Source organism: Manis javanica, chromosome 10, assembly GCF_040802235.1.
Source record: "Manis javanica isolate MJ-LG chromosome 10, MJ_LKY, whole genome shotgun sequence".
NCBI classification, from domain to species: Eukaryota; Metazoa; Chordata; class Mammalia; order Pholidota; family Manidae; genus Manis; species Manis javanica.
Window position 1 is genome coordinate 3129845 of NC_133165.1, and position 24816 is coordinate 3154660.

General features: G+C 54.8%; 2 protein-coding genes across 19 annotated transcripts in view; one reads left to right on the forward strand and one right to left on the reverse strand.

Moving 5' to 3' along the window:
- Window positions 1–1187, reverse strand: part of DNASE1 (deoxyribonuclease 1) — a 47062-nt gene extending 45875 nt beyond the window's left edge. For 2 of the 10 annotated variants that reach the window (XM_073214608.1, XM_073214609.1), the window contains exon 1: window positions 593–1186. The gene's annotated coding sequence lies outside the window, so the exon portion shown is untranslated. Of the gene's footprint in view, window positions 1–592 lie in introns of all 10 variants that reach the window. The other 8 variants (XM_073214610.1, XM_073214604.1, XM_073214605.1 and 5 more) reach the window with 5 other exon arrangements.
- Window positions 1188–1206: 19 nt separating this feature from the next.
- Window positions 1207–23268, forward strand: SLX4 (SLX4 structure-specific endonuclease subunit). Of its 9 annotated transcripts, none has more exons than XM_073214581.1 (16): window positions 1263–1303; window positions 1946–1997; window positions 3625–4427; window positions 5648–5872; window positions 7741–7930; window positions 8771–8980; window positions 10860–11068; window positions 11180–11496; window positions 12035–12263; window positions 12734–12822; window positions 13440–13586; window positions 14229–14398; window positions 16753–18902; window positions 20716–20815; window positions 21354–21755; window positions 22205–23268. In XM_073214581.1, exons 3-16 carry the CDS (start codon window positions 3986–3988, stop codon window positions 22599–22601), a joined length of 5277 nt encoding a protein of 1758 aa, XP_073070682.1. In that variant the 5' UTR covers window positions 1263–1303; window positions 1946–1997; window positions 3625–3985; the 3' UTR covers window positions 22602–23268. The 9 variants fall into 9 exon arrangements, with proteins under 9 accessions (XP_073070685.1, XP_073070682.1, XP_073070680.1 ...); XM_073214579.1 differs by lacking the exon at window positions 1263–1303 and adding an exon at window positions 1312–1450; XM_073214582.1 differs by lacking the exon at window positions 1263–1303 and adding an exon at window positions 1462–1693.
- Window positions 23269–24816: the final 1548 nt, after the last annotated feature.

Genomic DNA, 24816 nt, shown 5'->3' on the forward strand with positions numbered 1-24816 from the left:
CAGCTGCAAGGCTGCAGGAGAGCAGAGCAGAGACTGGAGTGGTGGCAGCGCCAAGGACAGAGGCCCAGAGGACGGCTGTGCGGGACAGCTGTGCAGAAAGGCCCAGAGGATGGCTGTGCGGACAGAGGGGCCCAGAGGACAGCTGTGTGGGACAACTGTGCGGGACGATTGTTTAGTGAGGCCCAGAGGATGGCTGTGCAGACAGAGGGGCCCAGAGGCAGAGACCAGCTTGCTGCCTGCAGACTTGCTCTGAGTGAACAGGATTTTAGTGACTGACCTGCCACCTGGAAATAAAGTTGGGTATAACCCTTTCACCCCAAGAACGTTTTGCTGTCAATTTCTTTGGTCACACTGAATCCATAGTGAACTTGCCTGGGGATGAAACCCATTGGCAAGATGTAAGTGAAATTACATTTAAAGAAAAAACCCACTAAATATCATTTCCTTCAGTAATTGGGCCACATTCTACTTGGACACTCAGGACTCAAACCTACAAGTGGCAACAAATAAGTAGGGCACGACCATTCAAACGCTCGAGCATTTCCCCACCTTTCCACCCCGACTCCTACCTTGGGCCTCCCTCCCTTCTCACCTAGATCACAGCGGCCTCCTGACGGGTCTCCTGGCCTCCAGCCTTGCCTCTCCGGACCCAGTTTTACGCTGCAACCAGGACGTCCTTCAAAAACAGTCTTCAGAGGCTCCCACGGGCCCCCCGGTTGAAATGCAAACCCAAAACATGACTTATAAGGTCCCTCAACTTTCGGCCCGTGGCGAACCTTTCCAGCTGCACGTTTCCCTCAACCCCGGACAAAGAGAGCCCGCCAGGCTGGAGGGCGGGTGTCGCCTCGGACCCGGCACGCGCCGCACGAGCCTCCCTCACGCGGCCAACGCCGCCGGCCTCCGGGCCTTGACCTGTGGGCGGGCACCTCGGGACGGCAGCGCTCCCGCCGCGTTCGGCGCGTCGCCAATCCCCCGCCCTCCGTGGACTCGGCTCCTCAGGCCGCTGCGCTCCGCCGGGGCCGCCACCGAATCCGCAAACACGTCCTGGGCGAACCGTGGGGACCCAAACTTAAAACTGCGGCAGTGTCCTGAACGCAGCCAGGCACTTCCGGGGGCCGCGCTCCGCCTCGTGCGGCCGGCGCCTTCCAGAAACGCACTCCGTCTCGTGCGCCCGGCCCGCAGAGGAGGATGGGAAACTAGCCGACCGCTCTGCGACCGCGCAGACGCAATTCGCGGAGGCACGGGGCGGCGCATGCGCAGACGCGAGGTTCTCCGTTGAGAAGGTACCGCGGTAGCGCCGAAGGTAGGAGGAGCCGGACTTTGAGGCCGGAGGTCGGCACCCAGGAGAGACGATTCGGCCATCTCGGGCCCTGCTCGCTCTCCTGAGAGAGAAGAGCCTTTCTCGCCCGCCTTCAGCCGCGGTGTGGAGGCAGGCAGAAGCCACGCTCAGGTGGAGGGGGCCGAGGCCGCCTGAAGGGAGAAGGGGTGGGGATATCTGGACACCCAGGGGGCCACGGCCTTGCGATCGGAATTCGCCGTCTGGCGTTATAGCCGCTGGAGTCGTTGGCAGCCCTTCCTCCAGGCTGAGCCCCCTGCCCGCTTGCCGGGCGCCATCGGGTTGGGGGGAGCGGAGGGTGCGCCCCGCACCTGCCCATTCATTCATTCCGCGTCTGCTGTTGAGCCCGGCGCCGTGGTAGGTACAGGGGCTGGGTAATAACAAGTTTCTTCTGGAGACGCAGTCTCGGAACACCCGCCTCTTTCTTCAGCAAATATTGATTGAGCGCGTAGAGGAGATGCACTGCTTTTAAGACTGACATCGCAGAGATGTGGAGACGGGGTGGAGGGTGGGATTCGCTCTAGCTCCCCGCATCCAACAGGATAGAATTCAGCTTGCTCAGCCTGACGATCCAGGCGCTTGGACACTGACCTCTGCTTCTCCCTGCAGCCTACTCTCCCTCCACTTTCTCTTCGCTCCTACTGTACCAAACTCTTTGCAGGTAATTAATTCAACAAATAATTGTTGAGCACTTATTACAAGACAGGCGTTTTATTAGCCAAAGAGAATATGAAGCAAAATAGATTGGTCTGTGCCCTCCTGAAGTTTTGAGCCTAGTAGAGGACGGATAATAATTTAACAAATAAAAACACAAGAGCCAGCACTGCCTGGATAGGATCCCAGCCCTGCCACTTCAAAAGCTGTATGAACTTAGGCCAGTTAGTTCCTCATTCTTGTGCCTGATTCCTTGCTATAAAGAAGGGATGACAATAAATTCTACCAAATAGGATTGTTACAAAGATGAAATGAGTTAGACTTGTAAAGCAATTTGACGAGTGCCTGGCATACCATAAGCATTCAACAAATGTTACCTCTTACATAGGATTATAATTTGTGATAAATATCATTGTGCAAAATGTGTAATGATAGAAAATAATGGGGATGGAGAAGGTCCACTTAAAGGATGAGGAGAATCTTCTGTAAGGAGGTGACATGGAAGATGAGAATGAGCCACCCATGCAAAGTACAGCTGATGCTTGAATAACATGGATTTGTTATCATGCAGGTCCATTTGTACGTGGATTTTTAAAAATAAATATGTCGGAAAATTTTTTGGAAATTTGTGACAATTTGAAAATACATTTTCTCTAGCTTACTTTATTGTAAGAATACAGAATATAGTGTATATAATATATAGAATATATGTTAATTGTTTATGTTACAGTAAGGCTTCCAGTCAACAGTAGGCTATTAATAATTTGCCGGGGTAGGGGTGGAGGTGTCAAGTCATACGCAAACTTCTGACCGCACAGGGTTTGGCTCCCCTAACCCCTGAGTTGTTCAAGGGTCACACAGATTCTAGGTATGTGCTTCTCCCCAGCTCTGGAGAACTAGATGAGCAATAAGATTACTTGGACGGCGGAGGTTGCATTATTGTGTTTGAAATGAATTTTCTGCCACTGGGTCATTCTCTTACAATTTTTTGAACCCCAGTAAACTGTACCAATGTAGATAATCATGCCTGTAAGGCCCAACATTTGTTTCTGGGTGGCATTGAGTTTGGAGAGCTCTTCCTGGGGTGAGAGGGTTGAAAAAAGTGGCCTTTTTCTGATTTTGAGAAATTGATTGTGTCAGTGAAGGATGAGCTTCCTGTATTCCACCTTTGGCTTCTCCCTGAGTGTTCAAGCATGTAACCCCTTCAACCTCCATGCATTACATTGCCTGCTGATAGAGCCTCTAACAGCTGGAGGCCTGGGACTGATATAAGCCTAGGAGACAGTTTTTCTGGATTTGGGGGTCATTTTGTTTCTGTGGAGACCGCTCTTCATCGGATTCATTCCCCAGGTTTCAGTAAAAACAGTACTCATCTAAGATGCGCATATTTTTCTACCTGTGGAAGAATGTGCTCTGGCAGGTTCCTAGATACTGACTACCCACCCCTATCCCCAGGTGGTGAGATGTCCTGTAAGGTGATGCATCTGGTAGCCAGGCTGTGCCTGAGTATTTGACAGGTGTATTGTGATGGTGAAGACTTTCCCCATATCCCATGTGCTCTGTACCTCCCTGGAGAAGAAATGGCACAAAATGACAGTATCTCATTACACTTAGATGCTTTTGGTTTTCCACAGATGTGAAATTAAATGCACCAAACGTCCATGGGTGTCTTGGAGAACCACTTGAGCATCAAGTACACACGTACCCTACCTCAGAGGCATACCGGACGACAGAACCTCGCAGATGTGAGAGAGAAGCTTGAAACATGCTGCTTAACACAGGCTCGATTTGAAGAAAGGTTTTAAATTATTAGGGAGGAGAAAACAGCACTTTTTGTGCAATGACGCCAACTCTCCAGCCTTGTCAGTAAGAAGCAGACAGGAGCCCTAACAAAGCTGTGAGTCTGATCGAGGCCCGGCCAGGCTCATTCTCAGGCTCCCCCAGACCGACGCTCACTCCTCTGGAGACCAGCCTTGAAGCCCTGAGACGGAGCAGATGATGGATGAGTCAGACGATGATTTTAAGGAACTCTGCGCCAGCTTTTTCCAGAGGATGAAAAAAAATAGCACCAAGGAAGTGTGTGGGGAGAGGAAAACACAGAAGGCCTCAAAGTGCACTCAAAGAAAAAACACACTGAAACAGACCAAACCAGCTGCTACCGAGAGCAAAACCCCTCGCCGCCCCAGGGAGAGGAAGGCTGGGTCTGGCAGCCAGGTCTCCAGGAGCAAAAAGCCAGGGGCACCCAAGCGGCAGGAGAGCGCACCGGCCCCCTCTGAGCACGGGGAGGGAAGCACTGCTGCCAACCTCCGGGAGAGCGTGCGGCGCCTCCAGACAGGTAACTGGGCCGGAACCCCTGCCAGGATGGTTCCAGAGAGGCAAGCAGAGGTGACTGCACTGTTGGAAGCCGGAGGTCAGGACACTGTCTGGAAAGGGCCAGGTAGTAAAATTTTTTGGCTTTGGCGGCCAGATAGTGTCTGTCCCAACTCATCTCCCTAGACAATATGTAAGCAAATGAACGGGCTGTGTTTCAACAAAACTTCATTTACCAAAACAGGCAGCCAGCCTGAGGATCATAGTCTGCCAACTCCTTTTTAAAGAGTAGCCATAAAAAAAAACCCTATGTGAATTTTCTACATTATTATGTTGGAGGCCTCTGCTTTTTCAGTTTCCTATTAATGTTTACCTCATGCAGGTGACCTGAGTTCCATTAACATGGAAATAATGCTGCTTCTCTCATTTTTTTGAATTCATTCCCAAGTGGGCCAGCTGCAGCAGGGCCAGCCGACGCGGTTGTTGCTGAGAAGGCAGTACGAGGGTGCTGGGTGGGCCTAAGTTCCGGGAGAATCTCCAGGCCCTTCTTTTCCCCTCCAAATACTTCTTTTTTGTTTGAAGCAGCTTCCTTACCTGGCTGCCCTTGGTGCATGTTCTTGATGCAAAACTGAAAAACAGCCTTGCAGAAGGTCTTTGGGGTTCTGTTTCTAAATTTTTCTCACCTTCACTTCCTAATCTTACATAATATTTTTTACCTAGTGTGGTCAATGTGACCTTTTCATGAGAGGTGACAGACACTGGCTGGCCTCGCTGAGACTGCTGTAAGGCTTCAGTAATGTTGCTGAAATGTCACTGGGCCATCATGCTTCCTCTGAGAGTCTAGTGAAGGCCATGCATGATGTCCCAGCACCTGCAAACTGACGCACAGCTTCAGGGGTCATGGATCCCCACTGGAGGCCATCTGTAAACACCAAGTTAAAGAACTTGTGACCTAGAAAGATACGTCATTAATATTTCTTAAATAACAGCTTTGTAGAGATATAATTCCCATTCTATAAAATTCACCCTTTTAAAAGTATACCATTAGGTGCTTTTAGTGTATTGACAGTCAGGTAACCATCACCACTACCTAATTTTAGAACATGTTCATCACCCAAAAATAATCCCCATGTTCATTAGCAGTCAATCCCTGTTCCCCCTCTCATAGATATTTATGAGAGGTACATTTATATCACCACAACCTGAGGTTACCAACAGTCAGTCCTATTCACACTTGAGAGTTAAACCTAAACTAGTTGGTAAAGGGTCCCTTCAAAACTTGTGTCTAACTGGTATCTGGTGGAATAGTCTGATTTCTATGCCTGTGACTGTTTTCCTTCTTGCCAGAGGCCGCTCTGGCCAGCAGCAGCCAGCCCCCTCCTTCCTGTGTGACTGTGTCAGTGCCGAGTCCCTCCAAACCCCGGACGGCAGAGCTGGTCCTCCAGCGAATGCAGCAGTTCAAGAGAGCAGACCCCGAGCGTTTGAAACATGCTTCAGGAGGGTGCTCCCCGGAGGCGGCCCTTGAAGAAAAGGTCCCAAAGGGCCCTCCAGACGAGATGGTGGCTTGGAATGGTAGGAGGGGAATTTTCTATCTTCCCAACCAGATACCTTCTAACTTCCCGGAAGTTCTGGCGGGAAGCAGGGGTCCTCGCCTTGCTCCTGGGAGGGCTCTTGGGCGGCCTTCACTGCTCAGTTGTATCAGGCCAGAGAACAGAGGGTCCCTTGGGATAGTTCTCACTTGGCTTCTTTGACAGGCACCGCTTCCTCTTTTTTTATTTTGACTTTTTTTAATGAAAGTTTTCCCATACACCAAAGTAAAAATATATATATTACCCTTCCACCCTCAACCTAGATTTAACTGTTGTTAACTTTTGGCCATAAAATTTTTGTCTGTAGAAACATACATAAGTTTCTTCTTTACCATTTGAAAGTAAGTTATAGACATGATGCTTCACCCCTAAATTCTGTGTAGTCACAGTGCCGTTAGTGCACTTAATTCCATAGTATTGCCAGTTGTCCAGTTCATAGCCACATTTTCCAGTGGTCCCAAGATGGCTGTTTTGGCTGGTTTCTTGTTTTGTCTGAATGAGGAGGTGTCAGAACTAGAAGCTAACACTGCATATGGCTACGGCTCAGTAGTCTCTTAAGATCTAGTATCTAGAATAGCCTCTTTGTCTTTTTTTCTTCTTTCATTATACTTTTTTAAGAATCCTGGACAGTTGTCTTTTAAAGGTTCGCACTCTCTGGATTTGGTATTTCTTTGTGGTGTCACCGCACCCCTTCCTGCAGGCCCTAGAGATTCCACTGGCTCCAGGTGAAACAGTCCAGTGGCAGCGTGGTGTGGGCGCTGTGCGTGGCATTCGGCACTGCCCTGGGAGACGCACAGTGTCAGCTGGTTCTGTCCTCTGTCCCCTAAACAACATCAATCCTCATCTCTGATGAAAGTATATAAAAGGAAAAGAAATAGGAAGAAGCCACAGGGGACCCATAGCCAATAACCCTGTAGCCCCTTGGTGTTGCATTAGCAGATCTCACCTCGGGCACTGCGGGTTCTTGGGCTACCCCAGAGGCCGCCATGTGACATCTGCTGTGGACATCGGTCCTTGTGACAGTGGAGTGGCTCTGCACTGCCCTACACCTGACTCAGTCATTTCTGTCTATCCACACATCAATCTAAATAATGCTCAGGAGACAGAAACCACTTCTTTGTTAAAAAAAAAAAAAATAGGGCACCAAAAGGAAGTGGGACTCTTTCTTGGCTTCAGTGGAAAAGGCAATATATTCGAGAATTGGGGACTTAGAAAGTTCTCAGGGCATGTCACTTGGGCGCGCTGAGTGTCTGCTCCAGCAGTATGAGTGGCAGCAGAGGCTGTGGCGTGGGCCCAGCTCCCTGGAGGCCATCTCAGAACCAGAGTCGGTCAGTCCTTTGGTTTGATGCTGAGAAACAGACTCCCTTTTAATGGAGAAAGGCATTTCACTCTGACCTGGTTCTTCTATGATGGACAACAAAAGGTCACGGCAGTACAGAAGGCTGAGCTTTGAAAAGAAATCCTAGATTTGTTAGGAAAGGAGCCCTGTAAACTTGGAATGCCTGAGGTGGCCGACTAGCAGAAATGAGAAAAGTGAAAGGCAAATTCTCCAGGACCTTGATACTCAAAGGGTGGTCCTGGGCCAGCAGCATCAGCCGCACCGGGTATGGTTAGAAATGCAGGCTCTCGGGCTCCATCTAGACCTCCAGGAAGTGAACCTGCATTTCAGTGAGGTTTCCCAGGTGCTTCCAGTGCACAGTTCAGTCTGAGGAGTACAGTCTAGGAGCCTTGCCGGGCAGTGCTGGGGCTGTTTTCCCTGCCCTCCACCCGGCATCCCTGCTCTGTGAGATCTGAGAGCCGGTGCAGGGCTCGGGCTGAGCTCGTCCCCACGGACCTTTGTGCCCCTCCTAGGGTCAGAGCCTGCACTCCCCAGCACAGAGAGCGACGCTGCTGTGGCCTTAGCCCTGCAGCAGGAGCTTGGGCAGGAACGAGCATCCGCGCACGGCGACGGCCTGGAGGAGAAGGGCCTGTTCTTCTGCCAGATCTGCCAAAAGAACCTCTCAGCCATGAACGCCACCAGGAGGGAGCAGCATGTGAACCGGTAGGAGCCACTTAGCCGCCGCCTCTGGGCTCACGGCTGCCATGGGTGTGGCCAAATCCAGGGGCATCTGGTGTGAGGACAGCATCTTGCACTCGGCGACAGCCTATCCTTGCTTTGTTTTCAAACAGCTTTGTTGAGATTCTAACTCATGTACCATATAATTCACCCACTTAAAGTGAACAATTCATTGGCTTTTATTTAGTATATTCTAAATGGTGCACAGCCATCACCACAGTCAATTTTAGATCATTTCCATCAGCCCAGAAAGAAAACTTATCCCCATCAGCACCTACGCCCCAGACCCAGGAGCCACGCGTCTGCTGTCTTTGCGCATTTGCCTGCTGGGGACATACCGGGAATCGCACGTGGCCTTCAGTGTCCGGCTCCCTTCACTCAGCTTGGTGTTTTCAGGGTTCATCCGCATGGTACCATGTGTCAGTACTTCATTCACTTTTAGGGCTGAACAGCAGCCCACTGTTCGGGTGGACCCCTCCTCACCATCCTCGTCCACTAGCGGACACACAGTTGTTTCCGCCTTCTGTGTATCATGCATAGACCTGCTATGAACGTGCGTTTCATACTTGCTGGGGTACGTTTGCCATTCTTTTGGGCATATACTTCAGTGTGGAATTGCTGGGTCATTAGGTGACTCTGCTTAACCCAGCCTTGCTTCCTTCAGCTCCCATTGCTGACGTACCTAAACGCAGCGTCTGGAAGCTGCCTGCGGTCTGTGTGGAGGGTGACAGGCTTTGACCCACAGCACATCCGCGCTGACGGGCCCACGTCGGCTGTGAGCCCCGTTTTCAGAGAGGGCGGTCTACGTTTACTGCCTTCCTCCAGGTGCTTGGATGAGGCTGAAGAGGCGCTGAGACCCGCGGCTCAGATCCCTGGGTGCCCGGTGTGTGGCAAGCCGTTTCTCACCCTAAAGAGCAGAATCAGCCACCTGAAACAGTGTGCGGTGAAGATGGAAATCGGCCCCCAGCTCCTGCTCCAGGCCGTGCGGCTGCAGGCAGCTCAGCTTGAGGGGGCCTGCAGCCCTCCAGTATCAAGGTGAGGCAAATGACTACTCTGGTTTAAAACAAAAAAAAAAGCCTTTCAGAGTGTGGGAGAACCACAGAGCCTTCGTTGGTTCTGGAAATGGAATATATGAAGAGAAAATCAGGCAGTCGCCACAGGATTGAGGAGCAGACAGATGCTTCATCTCCAAATGCTTTGAGATGTCCGGCTGTGTGTGGAAAGGACCCAGCCACTAAGCATTTGATCATCCACTCCTGTGGCCGCTGCTGTGTGGCTGTGTGACTTCTGTCTCTGTGGGGTCCAATTTACATGCTGTTAATGTGAGGTTACTCAGCAAAATTCAAAGAGTTGGTGAGATAGAACCACAGGCCTTTTTTAAAAAAAATGTGCATGAATTAAATAGCTTAGCATTAAAATGGGAGGCCCTTCTGATAGCCAGAAACAAGTCCTCAGCGTGCAGACCTGGGGCAGCCAGGCGGCCAAGGGCCAGCTTTCCTCCACGTCACCCTGCCACTGTGGACACGGGTAGACCCCAGTGTCAGAGGGACGCGAGCAGCCCACGCCCTGGCTGAGCATGTCTGGAGCTTTATTCCTCTGACAGCTGCCAAGGGCAAAGGGAAGGCCCGGGGGAGCGGCTCTGCCGGTCCCAGCCACCGCCTCACACACAGGTTATGAGCATCCAGCTTGGCCCGTGCTGAGACTGGTGGGCAGAGGCCAAGTCACAGCTGGTGAGCCTGTCTATGTCATAGCACGTCAACACTACCATTGTAGAATCAGAAGCTTTAAGGCCTTGGAAGAGACACTGTCTAAGCCATTGCTTGCCTTTTGGTGAGACTGGACTGAAATGACAGACTCAGATAAAAAGACCTGCTTTTTAAATTCTTCCAAAAGAGAAACAAAGTGTGTGCGGGTCCTTCTGGAAGGCGGTCAGAGCAACAGACCTCACCGAGACAGCCTCGCTGGCCCCAAGGCCAAGCCGGGGCATCGGGAGCTCGGGGCGAGCATGGCCCCCAGGCTAGAACACCCCACTCAGCCCGCCCCCGCACAGGTCTGCCTGCTGGGCCTGGAGGCACAGCCCACAGAGGCTGGGCCTGGGAGGCCGAGGCAGCTCTTTCCCCTCTTGGAGGTTTCACGCAGGCTTCCAGGAAATTGGAACTGAATTAGGGCTCGCTTAGATTTCTGAGGCAATACCTGAGATTCTTGAGCCATCCTGGGCCCAGTGATAGCACCAGTTTCTGTGAAAGCCAGGGGTGCTTCCCAGACACCCCTGCAGCTGCAGGGACGGTGAGCCTGGGTTTGCACCCTTGGTTTCTCTCACCTTGGCCCCCCTCACCCAGCCTGTGGGCATTCACCAGGCAGTCTAGCTCTCTCCAGCCAGAAAACCCCCTTTAGATCTTCAAGCCAAGCGAGCTGTTGCACAGTGACCTCAGAGCTGGCCGGCCACACTGGCAGCCTGAGCAGGGCAGCCTTGCCTTCGGGCCTTGGGAGAAGGGGTCCTGTCATCTCCCATGTAGCCAGGACCACCCGCGGGGCATCTGAAGTACGGATGGGCAGAGTTGGTGGCACCAGGGAACTGACTCGGCGCAGTGACTGGGAGGGTCCGGCCACATCGATGGTGTGCAGGCACCGCTGAGGGCACCAATGCTGGCAGCATCACAAGCAAGGCCCCAGACCCTCCAGTGGGCCCTGAGCTTGTCCCTGGGCCCCATGAGCTCACGAGGCAGCGGAACGAACACAGTGAACACCCAAAGCAGCTGATGCCTGATCTGATGGGCCCACATTTAGCCCTTTCCTCTCCCCCACCACAGAGGGGAAGGGGTCCAGACCCCTCTGGTCCAGCGGGGACCACCTCGGAACGGAAGTGCTCACCTCTGTCACTCCCGCTAACCTCTCTGCCTGCCTGCCTTCCAAGCTTCGGCAATCATGCGGGCGGCCTGAAGCGGAAGGGAGCCGCGGCCAAGGAGGAGCCACAGAGGAAGCGGAAGGCCCGCAAGGCCGAGGCGCCATCAGAGGACCTGCTGGTGGCCATGGCCCTGTCCCGGTCCGAGATGGAGCAGGAGGCTGTGCCGGCGGCGCTCAGGCTGGGGAGCGCTGTGCCCGGAAGGACTCTGCCAGGAGCAGGTAGGCGCGGCCCGGGTCGGGGAGGCCTGCCACCGGCTGCAGGTGGGCCGCTGGTGGGCCTCAGCGAGCTGGTGGCGCCATTACTGACCGCGTTGCTTCTGTTTTCTCCAGAAAAGAAGAGTCGCAAGAAGAAAGCCCCCATCTCCCCGCCCCAGCTGTTAGTCCAGGACGCAGAGACCACACGGAGGCAGATGGAGGCCCGGGTGGCCCAGCTCCTGGCCGAGGAAGCAGAGCTGCCCAGCACGCCACCCCTTCCGCCCAGCAGAATTTTAAAGGAAGAGCTGGAAAAGGCTCGCCAGCGTCTGCCACCGCCCGAAGGGAAGCAGAACTTTCTGTGGGAAGGCAGTGCCCTGACTGGGGCCTGGGCCCCCGAATCCTTCTACACGGCAAGCCTGGTCCCTCCCGTGGTGCCCCAGCCGCCCCCCAAGGTGCGCCCTCCCCTCTGGGCACACACAGGGGAGCTCTGGGCAGCGGCTGGCAGCTCTGGGGTTGCAGCTGGGTGTCAACAGCCAGGGAGAGAAGCAGCCCAAGGAGGGGAGGGGGGGCAGCCTGGGCGAGTTGGCCGCAGCGTGTCTCTCTGCGATAACTAGATGGCTCTCCTAAGAATGGGGAGGGCCACCGATTCCCAAATGGGTCCTGTTTCTGGAAGTTTGTTTACAGTGCAAAGCCCTGGATCCCATCCCCGGGGGTTGGTATAATCTGCCTGTGATGGGGTGGAGCCCAGGACCAGACAAGCCTGCTGCAGATAGTCCTGGGGTCACTGCTTGCCCGCTGGAGGCCATTTAGATGGCATCAGGACAGGCCCTGGGGACGTTTCTGTAGACATGCCACAGGCATGGCCTTCAATGTGACAGGGAAGCCAGATGGTGATGGAGTCCCAGGGCTGCTCTGGGCAGGCACACTCAGACCCCCGGTGGTGGCTACTGCCAAAGCCACATGGCCACTTGCGCTTTCTGACTCCTTCAGGGTCTCACCCAGGCGTCCATGCTGCCTCCAGTGCTGCCTGACCAGCCAGAGCTGGGTGTGCACACACCGCCAGCTCCCCTCAGTGCCCACCCTGCGGGCTGCATGTCACCCTCTGCCAGCCAGAGGGAGCACCAGGCCCTGCAGGACCTCGTGGACCTAGCAGGAGAAGGGCTGAGCGCCAGCCCATGGCCCTGCAGCGGGAACCTGGCCGGCTCAGGAAGGGCCACAGGTGAGACACTGGCAGGGACACCTGGGCCAGCCCTGCTCCCCTGACCCTCCTCTCCCTGCGGCCATGGCCCTAACAGACTAGCCCTTGTGGGGCTGTGATGGCCACGCAGACCTGAGGGTCCCTGGCTCATCCCCGAATGATGGCACATGCAGTCTCTGTAGGGGCTTTCAGGTTTTCCTCAAAGGTGCATGTAACACAGGTGAGTGTCAGTTTTCCTTAAACTATAACCAAGAACTGGGCCGTCTGTCAGTGCAAGTGACCATGTGGGCTAATTCTGCCTATTACACCACCGGTGCACCTCTCCGGGGCGGGGCGGGGTGATGGGGAGAGTGTGGGCAGTCGGCGTTAATGAGGTCCTCAGATAACGGGGGCCTCCAGGTGCCCCATGAACTCAGCCACACTTGATGCTCTTTCCCTGGAGCTGACATTTCAGTAGGTGGTGATTTTTAACCTGGGACTCCTTCTCTCAGGGATGGGCTTGTCTCCCAGTGGCCTTCCACCGACTGGGTTTGTCCTGCCACCCAAGGAGCAGCATCTGGAGCAGGACAGCCAGGCCTCGGTAAGGACGGGCTTTTCCCCGCGCCAAGCGGCCTTGGCCACCGTGCACCTCGTGTGTTCCGTCCGTGCAGGTGGCTCTCTGGGGGGCTCCTCAGTAGCCAAGCCCTGGGGCCTGCTCCGTCCCAGGAGCCCAGAGGGTTGCGTTGGTCAGCACACTGCCTCATCCAGTATAATTGTCATCCCACTAGTGTTTCAGCCAAAGCCTTTGCACCAACCCTGGGGACCGTGGCCCATGGAAAAAGGATGTGGAGCTTCCCCGGCCAGGTCCCAGAACCTCTAGGACTTGGGGTTCTTGCCTTTCTGCAATGGGGCTTGTCAGTTTCCTTGCAGGGCCGCATTGCAGTGTTCATGACACATAGCCTGGCATACATGCAGCTCAGCTAATGCTGCAGCCATCGTGCCTCCCCTGCTGGCCAGGGCTTCCGTGGCGCAGAGAATCTGAAAGACCACTCTCTTCTGCTGTTCCGTACTGCTGAGTGCTTTGAAGTCACTTGAAGGTGGAACCCAGCGTAGGGACCGTGAGGGAAAAAGCGTGAGGGTCCTGACCTGCCGCCCTAGCAGTCCTTCAGTCAGCTGGGGGGGCCAGGGGTGGGGGCGATCTTTCTCCTCTCCTTCCAGCTTTCGCTCGGTTTGCTGCTGGCCGACTTCAGAGCCATGGTCAATAACCCGCACCTCAGCGACATCCAGTTCCAGACGGACAGCGGGGAGGTGCTGCACGCCCACACCTTCGTGCTTTATGCCCGGTGCCCCCTTCTATTCCAGTATGTGAGTGCTGGCCCAGCCCCTCCTCCCCGCTCCCCATCTCTGTCCAGGGTCCCGTCTCCCCGGCCCCTCAGCAGCCCCTCCCGCCCACCACCCTCCCTGCCGCCCTGTGCTCTGAACTCTTCCTCTGTCGCCTTAAAGGTCACCCTCCACGGAGAAGACATGTTGGGGTTAGGAAGTGGTGTGAGATGACCTCGGAATTGGGAAACATGAGATGTCTTGTTCCATTGAATAAAAAACCTTTTTCACCTAGAATTGTATCCTTTCCCCCACGTGCATAGTTATAGTTACGGTCGTGGGGGAACTTCAAGGCCGAGCTGCCGGCAGACATTTCTGCGCTGCACATCTGGCTTGAATGTTGTGTCGTAAGAGCCAGGAGTCTGCTGCGGGCCTCCCGTCAGAAAGTTCTGACGCCTGAAGGAACTAGTTGGGTTCTTGAACATGTTCTTGAACTAACTGGGATTTTGAAAAACAGGAAGTTTTATGGCCCAATCGGCAACATTCCTGGCCAATGACACAGAGCAACAGTGGCAGCTGTTCATCCTGGGAATAAGGGCGTTCGTGAGACCCAGACTCCAGCCCCAAGACCAGCTGCGCCCCGAGTTGCATGTCCGCTGAGAGACCCGCCTTTTATTTTGCCCTCAGGTGAGCAGGGAAGGTTTCTCTGCTGTAGAAGACGGCGAGCCCAGGACCCAGCGTGTCCTGCTGAGTGACGTGAGCCCCGAGACTGCCCGCGCCTTCCTGCATTACCTCTACACGGCGGACTCCGGCCTGCCCCCCGAGCTGGCTCCTGGCCTGAGTGCCCTGGCCCACAGGTCCCATTGTTCTTTCCATTTGCTTCCTGGCTTTCGATGTTAACTGACAGATTAGCAGGTGGATGGCTAATGGAGGGTCAGGACTGAGTCCTTCCTATGCCTTCTAATCTCAAGTTTGTGGCCAGTGGTCACCTTGAACTGGCCAGGCACTTGGAGCAGAGCTGAGCGCTGGCTGAGGAGGGCTTCTGTCAGGTCACTCAGTCTCGGCAGCCAGGCGTAAGGAGGGGCCGGTCCTCCGGTTCCGCTCCCCCAGCCTCCCCTGCTCCTTGACTGGCCCACCCTCTCCTGCGCCCCAGCAAACACGTGTGGATGGAGTGCTGAGTCTGATGCCCACGAATTTGTACCTACCCGGCTGCCCACCCCACTATCTCAGGAGAGGGGCAGGTGGCTCAGCGAGGGAAGGTGTTCTACCTCCTGACAGGGCTTATAGGCCAGTGGGCCTTGGTCATCGCAGGCCATGTCATCCCTCAGGTGCTTTCATAGGAGAGGAATGGCTCACCAGCTGGGTATTTATTTATTTATTTATTTATCATTTAATAATGGTGCTTTTATTAATGTCATAGTTTTTTGTTGTTGTTATCATTAACCTATAATTACATGCAGAACATTGTTTACTAGGCTCCCCCCTTCACCAAGTCCCCCCGACAATCCCCATTACAGTTACTGTCCATCAGCATAGTAAGATGCTATAGAATCACTACTTCTCTGTGTTGCACAGCCCTCCCCAGCCCCCCCCATATTATACATGCTAATCGTAATGCCCCCCTTCTTTTTCCTCCTTATCCCTCCCCTCCCACCCATCCTCCCCAGTCCCTTTCCCTTTGGTAACTGTTAGTCCATTCTTGGGTTCTGTGATTCTGCTGCTGTTTTGTTCCTTCAGTTTTTCTTTGTTCTTATGCTCCACAGATGAGTGAAATCATTTGGTACTTGTCTTTCTCCGCCTGGCTTATTTCACTGAGCATAATACCCTCCAGCTCCATCCATGTTGTTTCCTTTGCCCACTTTTTGATTGGATTATTTGCTTTTTGTTTGTTGAGGTATGTGAGTTCTTTATATATTTTGGATGTCAACCCTTTATCAGATCTGTCATTTATGAATATATTCTCCCATACTGTAGGGTACCTTTTTGTTCTATTGATGGTGTCCTTTGCTATACAGAAGCTTTTCAGCTTGATATAGTCCCACTTGTTCATTTTTGCCTTTGTTTTCCTTGCCCAGGGAGATATGTTCATGAAGAAGTTGCTCATATTTATGTCCAACAGATTTTTGCCTATGTTTTTTTCTAAGAGTTTTATGGTTTCATGACTTACATCCAGGTCTTTGATCCATTTTGAGATTACTTTTGTGTATGGGGTTAGACAGTGATCCAGTTTCATTCTCTTACATGTAGCTGTCCAGTTTTCCAGCACCATCTGTTGAAGAGGCTGTCATTTCCCCATTGTATGTCCATGGCTCCTTTATTGTATATTAATTGACCATATATGTGTGGGTTAATGTCTGGAGTCTCTATTCTGTTCCACTGGTCTGTGGCTCTGTTCTTGTGCCAGTACCAAACTGTCTTGATTACTGTGGCTTTGTAGTAGAGCTTGAAGTTGGGGAGCGAGATCCCCCCCACTTTATTTTTCCTTCTCAGGATTGCTTTGGCTGTTGGGGTCTTTGGTGATTCCATATGAATTTTAGGATGATTTTCTCTAGTTCGTTGAAGAATGCTGTTGGTAATTTGATAGGGATTGCATCGAATCTGTATATTGCTTTGGGCAGGATGGCCATTTTGATGGTATTAATTCTTCCTAGCCAGGAGCATGGGATGAGTTTCCATTTGCTAGTGTCCTCTTTAATTTCTCTTAAGAGTGTCTTATAGTTTTCAGGGTATAGGTCTTTCACTTCCTTGGTTAGGTTTATTCCTAGGTATTTTATTCTTTTTGATGCAATTGTGAATGGGATTGTTTTCCTGATTTCTCTTTCTATTAGTTGCATCTGGGTATTTAATTGAACCAATTAGGCCATGGAACCTTCAGGCCAGTGGCAGGCTGGTGCTCCCACTGGGCTGGCCCATGGCGCTCTGGTCTGTTTACGTCAGCCACAGCAGGTGCTGCAGGTCAGCACCACCAATTCCTGCTGTGTTCGGCCAAGCCCAAGGTGCCCCTTCATGCTTGCACACAGAGTTAGGGAGCCCTGCCTGAGTCTGTTTCTAGAACCTAGTGGCTTGGGTGTTGCACAGGTACTGTCTTTGCAGGAGAACGGGGACAGGGCCCGGCCTATGAGGAGTTGTGCTCTGGTCCTCACCCACTGTGGGACGCCCAGATGCCACCTCCAGGCAGGGGCGTGGTGACACACAGCATTTCCTGTTGCAGATTTGGGCTGAGCGAGCTCGTTCTCCTGTGTGAACAAGCACCTGTCGTGATGGATTCAGAGGGCAGAGGATGGAAGGAGAAGGAAAACGAGGATTGTGAAAGCAGAGCAGAGAATTTCCAAGAACTCTTGAGGTCGGTGTGGAGAGATGAAGAGGAAGAAGTAGAGACTTTGTTGAGGTGTGAGGGTGCTGAGGAAGGCAGAGAAAAAGTGAATGAAGCAGAAATGGAAGAAATTTATGAATTTGCTGCTACTCAGCGAAAGCTGCTGCAGGAGGAAAGAGCTCCAGAGGTTGAGGGGACAACCAGCCAACTTGGGGAGGAGGGTCCAGTTTCTGGGCGAATCCTGGCCCAGGTTAAAGAACAGCTGGAAAACGCAGAACAGACGGACTCGTCGGGACAGGGCAGCGGTGAGGCCCCAGCCAGGTGGGAGGACACGAGCCGGTCCACAGCCCTGCTCCTGGAGGGCCAGGTTTCGGGCTTGGAGGAGAGAGTGGGGCCCCCCGGGGAAGCACTGGCTCCCTCGAGCCGCTCTAGCGCTGGTCCTGCTCGCAGCTGCCAGGCAGGGAGAAAGGGAGGCGCCTTCTTGTATCCGGCTGACTTCAGTGACGATGGACAGCCTTTATCATCAGCTCAGTACCCTGAACCGTCCCAAACCATGCACGATCCCGAGGAAGAAAACAGCCCTGTCAGGGAGAGGGGGCTGGAGAGTGCTCATCCGCCTGCCCACCAGTGGGCGCCCCCCTCAAACCTAAGCCTCTCCCGGTCTCAGCCCCCTCAAGGCAGGAGTCCGGGCTGGCCACACCCTCGCCCTCAGCACACAAGTGGCCCGGCCCCACTGACACCCAAATCACAGGGCGGAGCACCCAGGGTGGCCTCCCAGAACTCACCACTGAAGCAGAAGAGGGGCAGGAGCCTTCTCGCCTTACTTCAAGATCCAGGCTGCCAGAGAGGCAAAGAATGCTGCTCCATGTTGGCATGCAGAAGCAGAGGGGTCCTGATCTCCCCAGAAAGGCCTTCATCCGTTGGCCCAGCCCAGTTAGAACCCGGCCACTGCAGCTCCAGACCTCAGAATTCTCCACCCAGTGGGAGCAAAGAGGAGATTATCCTCTTACTGGATTCAGATGAAGAGCCAGAGCCACAACAAGCCCAGACAATGCCTGCTTTTAATAGTCCCCCAGGAGAAAGGAAAGTTCTAGAAATGAGCCCCAAGTCCTCTGAGCTGTTTTCCATCATCGATGTTGATGCAGACCAGGAACCTTCCCAAAGCCCACCAAGAAGAGAGGCCGCACTGCAGCGGGAGTTGGAGGGGCCATCAGGGAAGCAGGGCCCTGTGGGTGGCAGAGGGACCCCCCCGCTGTTCTGTGACCCTGGGAGCAGCCCTAGTGAGGACAGCATGACAGACACCTCATGGCTGGTGCCCGCCACCCCCCTAGCTAGCAGGAGCCGTGACTGTTCATCGCAGACCCGAATCACGGGCCTGGGGTCCAGGGCTTCAGAGGGTCAAACGGCTCAGCTCAAACCCAGGGTCCTGTTAGAAAACAGGGACAGGCCCGAAGCCACGAATAAGCTGTCAGTGATTGTGCCCCAGATGCTGCCGCCATGCCCGGTGCCTGTCCCTCCAGGGGGCCCTGCCAGTCTCACCAGGACCGTCCAGAAGCACTCACCCCCTGGGCCAAGCCTGCTGAATCCAGCCACAGCAAGTGAAGTGGTAGAGGTGGAGGACAGCGAAGATGAGCCGGAGGCAGCCTCTCGTCGGGCGAACAGCAGCCCACAGCGGGACAGTGGCCCCCCAGCCCCAGCTGACAGCTGCTGCTGGTACACAGAGCCCCTCTCACCGATCCCCATTGACCGCTTGAACCTGGAGTGGACCGGCCCTCTGAGCACCAGCAGCCCTGGCGGTAGGGCAGGGGAGGCCCCAAGCAGTGCTGACCACCACTCCCCGGCACTCCTGGGCATCACCCCCATCCGAGAAAGCTTCTCTGGACAAAGAAAGTCTCAAGAGAAATCCTCTTGGGCCAGCTCCCCTGGAGGCAGCAGGCCAAGCTTTCTGAATTCAGCGCTGTGGGATGACTGGGACACAGAAGAACAGAAGCCTCCAGAGGTTCTTCCTGTAGACCAAGTTCCAAAATCAGAAGGGCCACAGACACCAAGTGAGTAGCGGGAGGGTGAGCCATCTTTTACCCTGAGGGGCACGGGGCAGTCAGTGTGGCGGTGCTGAAGGGCCTGCTGGCCCGCAGCAAGCCCCTCCCCTTGCCTTCCAGACCCCTCTGCATCGCTGAGGGAGCCCTGGCTTGCTGTCAAACGTATAATTCTTAGCCTGTAAGCCAGGGCTTCCTAAGCGTGCCTGGATCCTATGACTGGCCTAGGCACTTGTCAAAACCCCTGTGGCCCCCATCCCAGAATACTGAGCCAGCCCCTCCAAAAGGCCAAGACAAACCCCGCTGATGCACCTTAAGATCAGGCTCAAACAGTAAAAGTGGTTCCTCAAAAAGCTAAGTGTGGAATTGGCATTAGGACCCAGCAAGTCTATTCCTACTATACCTACAAGGAACTGAATCAGGGCTGAGACAGATCCTTGCACACAGATGTTCACAGCAGTGTTATTCACAGTAGCCAAAAGGTGGAAACCACCCAAATGTCCAGCAATTGATGAACAGACAAACGATATATCTACACACTGGACTGTTACTCAGGCAAGAAAAGGAATAAAACACTGACATGCTACAACATGCATGGACCTTGAAAACATCATGCTCAGTGAGAGAAGCCAGTCATAGAAGCTCACATGTTGCAGGGTTCCATTTGCATGAAATGTTCAGCACAGGCAGATCTGCAGAAGCAGAAAGCAGATGAGTGGTCTGAGGGAGACAGGGGCGGAGAGTGACTGCCGATGGACGTGGACTTTCCCTTAAGGGGATGGAGACATGCAGGAACTAGCTAGCTGAGGTGGCTGCGACCCTGTGGATGCACGAAGTGCCACTGGGTCGTTCACTTTAAAATTATGTGAATTCCATCTCAGTTTAAAACAACAGACGGGACTGTGTGGGAGGTCTGCCGTGAGCCTGGTCATTCCTTATCCCTGTGGAAGCACGTCAGTACCCGGCTTGCTTCAGTCTGGGGGGCCCTCAGAGCCCCCGGCGCCGGCCCTCCAGGCGCTGCTGCCTCCCCTCCCCCGCCAGGCAGACTCCGGGAGGGCCAGGCAGGGTAGGGAGCCCCATGCAGCCACCTGGCCTCTCACTGCCTCCTGAAATCCTAGACCAATTTGGCACCAGTGACCAGCCCCGCCGTGAGCAGCCTGCACCCCAGAGCTGCTTCAGGAGGTCCGGGTGCCATCAAGAATTTGCATTTCTAACCAGTTTGCAGGTGCTGCCATGAGAACTTTAGCCCAGGGGACTTGGGTCTGAATCTGAAATGGGCTTCAAGGGGGACAAACTCTGAAATTTTATAAAGAATTCTGTGCACTTTTCAGGGGATAAAGACTTGTTTGCACTGGAGTCTCAGTGCTCCATGCTCAAAAGAGAACAAAAGTCTGTATATTAAGTTGTCCCATTTGTCCTTAAAATGCTGGGGTTTTTTTAAATAATGGTTTTATTGAGATGTTATTCACATACCATAAAATTCGCCCTTTAAAACATACCCTCGGTGGCTTTCAGAACAGTCAGTGTTCTGCAGCCATCACCCCAGATGAATCCTAAGCCCGTGAGCAGTCCCTCCGGCTGCCCTACCCCCGGCCCTGTTCACAGCGTCGGCCGTGCACAAGGCCGGGGGGCCTTGCCCTGTGCTGGGAGCTGCCCTCTGATGGGCAAGCGGTCCCAGAGTAAGGGCCTGGGGGGAGGGGCCTCACATCCTGAAGCAGATGGGGGCTGGGCGCTCTTCAAGTGCGGTGTTTCGGTGACACTACAGGGTCAGAAGAGGTCCCTCCAGGTCCCTCATGCTGAAATTTGTCTCTTATGTTCTACCCAGAAGGTGCTAACCAGAAGAACTTGCCCCCGAAAGTGCCTATAACCCCAATGCCAAGATACTCCATCATGGAGACCCCGGTACTGAAGAAAGAACTGGACAGGTCAGTGCTGATCCTGAAAGCTTGCTCTTAAGGGGTCCCCTCCCTCCAGCATGCAACCGGGCTCAGCGAGGCTGGGAGCTGAAGATCCGCCCCGGGGCCCCCCGAGCTCTCTGGGTGGAAGCAGCTGGGGCAGGCGTGTGTGTGAGCACCAGCTCTGCCTTCTGCTCCCAAATTGCCCCAGGAGATAAGAGATGGGACTCCCTCAGGTCACCCCTCAGGGAATAGGTCCCAGTGCCATGTGCGTAGACATGGGACCCTGCCTTAACGGGCTGAGTGAGGAGATTTTTTAAAAGAACATCAAACCATCATACCCCAGTGAAAGCTGCCCTCCACCTTGGGCACTAGGGAAGTCATCAGTACCACCTGTTGAGAGCCTGGGGTGGCCCTTCTGGAATAGTCTTGGGAGTAAGTTCAGTTGGCACACAGGATAGACACCTCGGAATGCTCACAAAAGTCAGGCATTTAAGATTTCAATACACAAAGCCCTTAATTTGTTGATAACTGCTCTTTGCTGAAGTTCAGCTGTTTTCCCACCTAGGTTTGGGGTCCGCCCTCTGCCCAAACGGCAGATGGTCCTGAAACTGAAGGAGATATTCCAGTACACTCACCAGACGCTGGGGTCAGACTCCGAGGATGAGGTGCCCCTGAGGACTCCTCGCAGCCAGAGCCACACCACCAAGACCTCTGAGGCTTCAGGGACAGCTGGCCATGTCCAGCTGGAGGCCACTTCTGGTCCTGTTCCCCAGAGATCCAAGGGACCTGCTAAGACCAAGGGCCCCCTACATCGAAAGCAGTGGCCTGGTGGAAGCACACCCCTGCTGGGCATGTCACCAGCCGAGGTGGTACGTCCAGGCCCTGATGGTGACACCGAGCTCACGGCCTCCCAGGAGTCCACAGCCTCCTCTCTGGACAGCAGTGACAGCTCCTTTAGCTCACAAAGGTAACTGGGTGGGAGGACGGCCAGTGGTTTCGTAGGCCCCCCTAACCAGTGGGTCCAAGAGTTGGCGTGCATGAGGCCCAATGGCCACTGTTCAGAAGTCCCAGTCGCCTTCTGGGTTTGGACTACAGGAAACCCAGGCTGGGTGAAGGGACAGTCCCCTTGACCTCCTGAGCTGACTTCTGGAGCTCCCGTGTACTCGCCGCACAGGATGCTCCCCACGTGGGACTGGCCGCTGGTGGTGTATTCTGGGTGAGGCAGGGTGCTCAGGCCGGCGGCCAGAATGCCGGGCACACACCATCCTGGAGCTTCTGCTGCCCTGGGGTTCGTGCCTGCCACATGCTGGGCTTCACAAGGGACACAGAAATGTACTCCTTCCCTCAAAGAGGCTCCTGGGCTTGGGGGCTGGAGGGAAGGGACATCACAGAGTGTCCTTGTCTGCTTCTTTTCAGTTGTTCCAGTGAGTTTGGAGGAGCCTTTGAGTGTGCAGGAGACGGGGAAGGCGAGGAGGCAGCGGCCGGTGCGCCACAGGCAGCCGTCCAGGCAGCAGCCACCGAGGAGGCTGTGTGGCGTCACATCCGCACCACGCCGGCACTCTACCGCAAGGTCCTGCTGTACCAGCCCTTTGAGCTGGCGGAGCTGCAGGCTGAGCTGAGGCAGCATGGCATCCGCATGGCCATGGGGAAGCTGCTGGACTTCCTGGACGCCCACTGCATCACCTTCACCAGCGCCGCGGCCCGGAAGGAGAAGCTGGAGAGAAAGAGGCGGCAGCCCGTGGGTAGGAAGAAGAGGGTCCGCACCAATGGGCCCGTCCCTGCCTCCCTCTCCCCTGCCGTCAGCAGCCTGTGAGAGGCTGCGGCTCCGTCAGCAAGCCAGGCCTCCACAGGCATTTCTGGGCCTTGGGGCCTCGTCCACACCCGTTAGAGTGACGATGGCTCTGGCCCGGATCAGCATCCGTGACTCTTCCCTGGAGCAGTACTTCGAGCATGTTGCCCACTGGATTTTGGGCCCCTGGCCCCCTCTCCCTATGGGTGCCCACTGTTTGTCTCCCTTTCACCCCACTGGACCCCCATGTGCAGAAGGTGGTGGGCAGCTACCAGCTGGCCGGGGCATCTTTCACTCATGAGCACCAGTCGCGGTCTGCCTGCCCTGAGAGGGACCCTGCCCAGGCTCCCTTCCTGGCACTCAGGCTGGCCTCCCGGCCTCCACCAGCAGTCAGATGTCCACAGGCCTCCCACACTGCCGTGCCCCAGGCCTTCTGGCCCAGCACCTGCCCTGTCACCAGCAGCCTCCGAGCCGCACAGCGCAGAGGGCGCAGCACAGCCCCGAAGCCCCCCAGCAGGCACTGGTGCCATCGGTGTGTGAAAGCCGCACCTGGCATCAGGCGGCGTGAGCACAGGTGAGGGCCCAGAAAGGACAGATCGGGTCTGTGTCCTTGTGAATGTCTTATCTGTTCCAGATGCAGTGCAGTCTGTTTTATATGATGTGCAATAAACACAAAAAGGCTTTATAAAAACCTTCCAGATGCTACATTCTAGAAAATAATGAGGCAAGCAGCTGTGAGCTTCAGTCCTAGCTCCCCTCCTGCCCACCCCCCATGTCTGCAGGCCTTTACTTGTTATCTCAAGGGGTACCCAGGCCTGCTGGCTCATTCCTTCCTGGTTCTGATGTTCGTTCATTCACCCACGCTTGTCTACCCGGATGCCCACATCAAGAGAGCCCTTACCTAGTGCCGACTTACCACCCTCAATGCCCAGAGTGAGGCCCGTGGCCCAGCGGCATCACCCAGGGCATCTGAGTGAGAGTCTGCATTTAACAGGATGAGTTTGGGAAGCCTGCTCTTGTCTCCATGCTGGGCCTGGGAAGATTGGTCAGAAACAAGCCAGCCCCTCCTGTCATCTAGTGGAGACAGACTGGCCAATCCCTGCCAGGTTGTGAGGGTCGGTGCTCAGGTGGCCCAAAGCAGCAACTTCCTGGAAGAGGGGGTTTGTGAGCTGGGCTTCAGGCACACAGCATTCAGGGAGGTGAAATGGGGTTTCTTGCGCACAAATTTGGGTCCCATTAGAGGACCTGGCCCTCTGTGTGCATGCTGCCCCGGGACAGACGACTGGAGGCCAGGGCTCAGACGGCACAGCTAAGGACAGGCTCCACACTGATCACTGAAGACAGAATCTGCCCTGATTCAAAAGGTACCACATTTCTTATCTGAAGGGCTAGACCCCCCATACGGACAGGTTTAGGGAAGTGAGACAAAGTTACGGCAGGCAGTGACGTGGGGCCCTTACCTGCTTCACTGGCTCCGGGTGGAGACTGTGGACTCCGACGGGGTGGACACTGGCCTGGGACCTGCAGCTGTGGGCACACTCCCCCGACGGGCCCAGGAGCCTTCACTCCTCAGAATGTCTGACTCCCAGACCATGACCAACTCCAGGCTGAGAAGGAGGTGCCGGGGGAGGGCTTAAAATAGGTTAAAAGCCCAAGGCCAGGGGAGAGCTGGAGAGGCCAGGCCTGGGGGCTGCTGGCCAGGTGGGGTGTGCCCAGAGCGCCCCCGAGAGGCCAGCAGGGGCCAGCAGTGGGCCTGGCCAGGCCTGCAGCTCAGGCGGATTCTGTGTGTAAAGCAGGGAAAGCAAGTTAAAACGAGAAAGAAGTCGCCACAACCAGAGACTTGGAGGTATGGAGGAAAGAATCTGACCTTTCCATAAAATTCAGACTTTACTTGGCTAATTGTTGAAAAGGGTGCCAAAGAGCTGCCATCTCCGGGGCCTGCAGTGGGCCTCGTGTACCCGTGGACACAGGTGCTGCCTTCTAGAAGCCGAGCCTTGCCGTGCGAGGGAGCCCCGGGGCAGCAGAGTGCTCATCTGCGGTAAAAACCAGTGACACGCACACTTGGCCATGACGCGTCGAGACCTCCTGGGCCGTCCCACATCCTGGGGCCCAGCCACAGCCTGGGCATGGCCACTCAAGGCAGTCAAAGGAGACCAGAGACCAGCTCGAGCAGGACCCAGGCAAGGGGCCCCCAGGGGCCTGCACAACCCGAGAAAGGCCCCCACCCCTGCAGACAGGA

Bases quoted from the DNA above. Each gene is read 5' to 3' on its own strand.
- SLX4 (XM_073214584.1), top strand. From the start codon at position 3,986: ATGATGGATGAGTCAGACGATGATTTTAAGGAACTCTGCGCCAGCTTT. The intron at 20,816-21,353 runs GTCAGTGCTGAT...TTTCCCACCTAG, and splicing joins CTGAAGAAAGAACTGGACAG to GTTTGGGGTCCGCCCTCTGC. The intron at 21,756-22,204 runs GTAACTGGGTGG...GCTTCTTTTCAG, and splicing joins AGCTCCTTTAGCTCACAAAG to TTGTTCCAGTGAGTTTGGAG.